This window comes from Triticum aestivum, chromosome 2D (genome assembly GCF_018294505.1).
Source record: "Triticum aestivum cultivar Chinese Spring chromosome 2D, IWGSC CS RefSeq v2.1, whole genome shotgun sequence".
In the NCBI taxonomy this organism is placed as follows: Eukaryota; Viridiplantae; Streptophyta; class Magnoliopsida; order Poales; family Poaceae; genus Triticum; species Triticum aestivum.
Window position 1 is genome coordinate 537,073,205 of NC_057799.1, and position 3,620 is coordinate 537,076,824.

The 3,620-nt window shown below is 55.9% G+C and overlaps 1 protein-coding gene across 1 annotated transcript; it reads left to right on the plus strand.

The window, feature by feature from the left end:
- The first annotated feature begins 325 nt into the window (after nt 1–325).
- Nucleotides 326–1,412, plus strand: LOC123055899 (uncharacterized). The gene has a single exon (XM_044479712.1). It carries the CDS (start codon nt 326–328, stop codon nt 1,268–1,270), a length of 945 nt encoding a protein of 314 aa, XP_044335647.1. The 3' UTR covers nt 1,271–1,412.
- The last annotated feature ends 2,208 nt before the right edge of the window (nt 1,413–3,620 follow it).

The following is a 3,620-nucleotide window of genomic DNA, read 5'->3' on the forward strand; positions in this document are numbered from 1 at the left end:
ACAATGTGAGCTTTGTTGACTTGTGCACCGAAACCGCTAGATCAAAGGGCGAGGTGGGTTTTGCCAAAACACATCATGTCCAATGAGCTTTGTTGACTTGTTGTAATGTTTTACAGTATTCCCCTGCCCAATCTCTCGTACACGGGACAGACAAGCCAAGCAAACCAGGGGATGGAACCGATACGTACCGACTGAGATTAGAACGCGTAGAGCCATTGAGGAGCCGTACGTGCCGGCCCACGACACACGCGATTCTACGTAGGATGGGCCGATCGGTCGGGTGTACGTCGTGATCTGCAGATCCAGATCTACCTAGCGGATCAGCATGGCCAGGCCACGCGTACGCCACGCCGGCGGCGGCATCGCCGACGACGTCCTCCGCGAAGTCTTCGCGCGCCTGCCGGGCTACCAGGACCTTCTCCGGTGCGCGGCGACCTGCAAGCGATGGTACCGACTCATCACGGACCGGGCCTTTCTTCGGCAGGTCGGCCTCTGGCCGGAGACGGCGCGCCGCCCGTCCGTCCTCGTCGGGATCTTCTCCCAGAGAACAGAGCCCGGAACACCGATCCAGCCCTTGAAGAGAAAACCGTCTACCCCTCCGGAGTTCTTAAGCCTTGTGGCCGGCGGCGCGCACCTGACGTTCAACTCGTTCGTCGACGACGACGACGGGCTCTTCAACCTCGCGAGGCCACTGGCGTCGCGCCGCGGTTTCCTCCTCGTGCGCGTCTTGCTGCCTGACCGTGAGAAGCTCCATCTAGCGGTGTGCCGCCCTCTGATCGACACGCGGGGCACACATCTTCTCCCGGAGCCGCCCTTCCACCCAAGCCCTACGTCCCTGGATAGAGATGCAGTTGGCTGGGCGCTTCTCACAAGCGCAGACAATGGCGACGATGGCTATGCAAATTCAGACGACCGGCTCCAATCTACTTTCCAAGTTCTTCTGATTTACACGGATGACGACGGACTTATGTACACATGCTCCTACTCCTCGTCCTTGCGTGTTTGGAGCGTGCCTACCGAGTGTTGCCGAGCTCCAGATCTCACTAGGTGTGGGCCGCGCGCTGGCGTTGTCACCCACGGCGACGGCGGCACTGCGCATTGGTTGTACAGAGACGGTACAAGCTTCTACGCAGTCGGTGTAAGCAGCGCCACGGCACGTGCCTCTTTGACCAAGATACCAATCGAATTCCGCCATGGCCGTCTAAAGCCGCCATTACTATGCACTGTCGAGGAAGGCGGAAGTATCTCGTTTGTCAATAGACCCAGTTGAAAGAATTCGTGCGTGAGGAGGGGATCGACGTAGTTGGCTTGCAGGAAACCATCAAGACAGATTTTTCCCATCGGGACCTGCTAGCCGTCGATCCGCTCGAGCGCTTTGCATGGCACTGGGTGCCTGCGGTGGGTCACTCGGGGGGCCTGCTACTTGGCATCAACCAAGTTTGCTGCAAGGTGGTGGCGTGGGATGCCGGTAGATTCTTTCTGTCGGCACATGTTCGTCAGCGTGCAGACTCTAAACGAGTGGGAGGTCATTGTGGTGTATGGCCCGGCCGACCACTCGCCCTCGCAAGAGTTTTTGGGTGAACTACAGGCAAAGGTTGCGGCCCTGAGCGTGCGTAACCTACCCGTGCTGGTGGGCGGCGATTTTAACTTAATCCGCTCGGGAGCGGATAAGAACAATGGTATCATTAACTGGACAAGGGTGTCCCTGTTTAATAACGCGATAGCTTCTATGGCCCTTAGGAAAGTGGCCCGCGTGGGCGCACGCTACACTTGGACCAACAAATAGTTAACGCCGGTGCGGTCTGTGCTGGATCGGATTTTCATGTCCGCGGAGTGGGAAATGCTTTTCCCATGTGCTCACTCCATGCGGAAACAAAGATTGGTTCGGATCATATTCCCTTAATCCTGTCCTCAGGGGAGGACAAGTTAAAGCGTAGCCCTCATTTCTATTTTGAAACGGCGTGGTTTGAGGTCCTGGATTTTGAGCAAATTTTCCTCTCCAAATGGGAGACATGTGTAGCTCGGATCAGACAACCACGCGAGCCAATAGAGTTTTGGATTGCCGCAGGAGCGGGAATGCGTGCGGCCCTCAAAGGCTGGGGGGCCAACCAAGGCCGAGAGGATAAGCAGCTCCGAGTGCGTCTGACCGCGGACCTCGCCCGTATGGACGCGGTTGCGGATACGCAGGGCTTCTCGGAACTTGAATGGGTCCAGCGCTATGCGGTTGAAGCACAAGTTGAGTCCCTCCTAAGGGCCGAGGAGGAGTACTGGCGTAGACGCGGGGGCATTAAGTGGACGCTCAAGGGTGACGCGAACAGTAAGTACTTCCACGCGTACGCTAACGGTAGACGCCGTAAGTGCGCCATCCTGCGTCTGCAATCCGAGCAGGGGCTCCTTTTGCGCCAATAGGACATCGTTCGTCACATTTACGACTTCTATATCCAGCTGATGGGCTCCAGGGAGGAGTCGCGTGCCCGGCTGAGGGCGGACGTATGGGACCCTGCGCTGCGGGTCACGGACGTGGAGAATGAGGGCCTGGGGCTGGCCTTCCTCCCCCAGGAGATTAGATTGACACTGCTCCGGGTCCGGATGGGTGGCCGGTGGCGATGTTCAAACGCTTTTGGCAAGTGCTTAAAGGGCCAATTTTCGATGTCTGCAATGGGTTCATGCGCGGTACTGTAGATATCTCTCGCCTAAACTTTGGGGTTCTATCTTTGATCCCCAAAGTACGGGGAGCGGACCGTATTAGTTTATTTCGTCCGATCGCCCTCATTAATATCCCTTTTAAAATTTGCGCTAAGGCTTGTTCCACTCGTTTGTCTCCGATAACTCAACGAATTATTAGTAGGAACCAATCGGCCTTCATTCGTGGTCGAAACATTCTGGAGGGGCCGTTGGCCCTTCAGGAGATCATTCACTCGCTTAAACGCTCTCGACAACCTGCCATTCTTTTGAAATTAGACTTTGAGAAGGCGTACGATAGAGTGAACTGGGAGTTTCTCCGACAAGTCCTTCTGGACAGAGGATTTTCGTCGGTCTGGGTTCACCGCATGATGCAATTGGTCTCGGGGGGCCAAACGGCGATTGCGGTGAATGGAAAAGTAGGGAACTTCTTCCGCAACAAGCGTGGGCTGCGTCAAGGGGACCCGGCTTCGCCGTTGCTTTTTAACTTTGTGGCAGACGCCCTAGGCGCCATGCTAGACAAAGCTCGGATTGCGGGCCATATCAGGGGAGTGGTTGGTAATCTGATCCCGGGAGGCGTGTCACACCTTCAGTACGCTGATGACACCCTTCTCCTCTTCGAGCCGGACCTTCACAGCATCGCCACAATAAAGGCCATTCTGCTTTGTTTCGAGCTCATGTCCGGGCTAAAAATAAATTTTCACAAGTGTGAAGTGGTGTCCATAGGGATGGATGCGGCCGAAAGCGTGCGGGTAGCCAATTTGCTTAACTGCAAATTGGGAAAACTGCCTTTCACCTACCTTGGCCTCCTGATCGCTGAGAAAAAATGCTCGATTGCCGATTGGGAACCTCTCAGCACTAAGGTGGCGGGCAGGGTTTGCCCGTGGAGAGGTCGGTTTATGTCTTCTGGGGCTAGACTCATCCTAACTAATTCCAGC

Coding starts and splice junctions, on each gene's coding strand:
- LOC123055899 (XM_044479712.1), top strand. CDS start 326: ATGGCCAGGCCACGCGTACGCCACGCCGGCGGCGGCATCGCCGACGAC.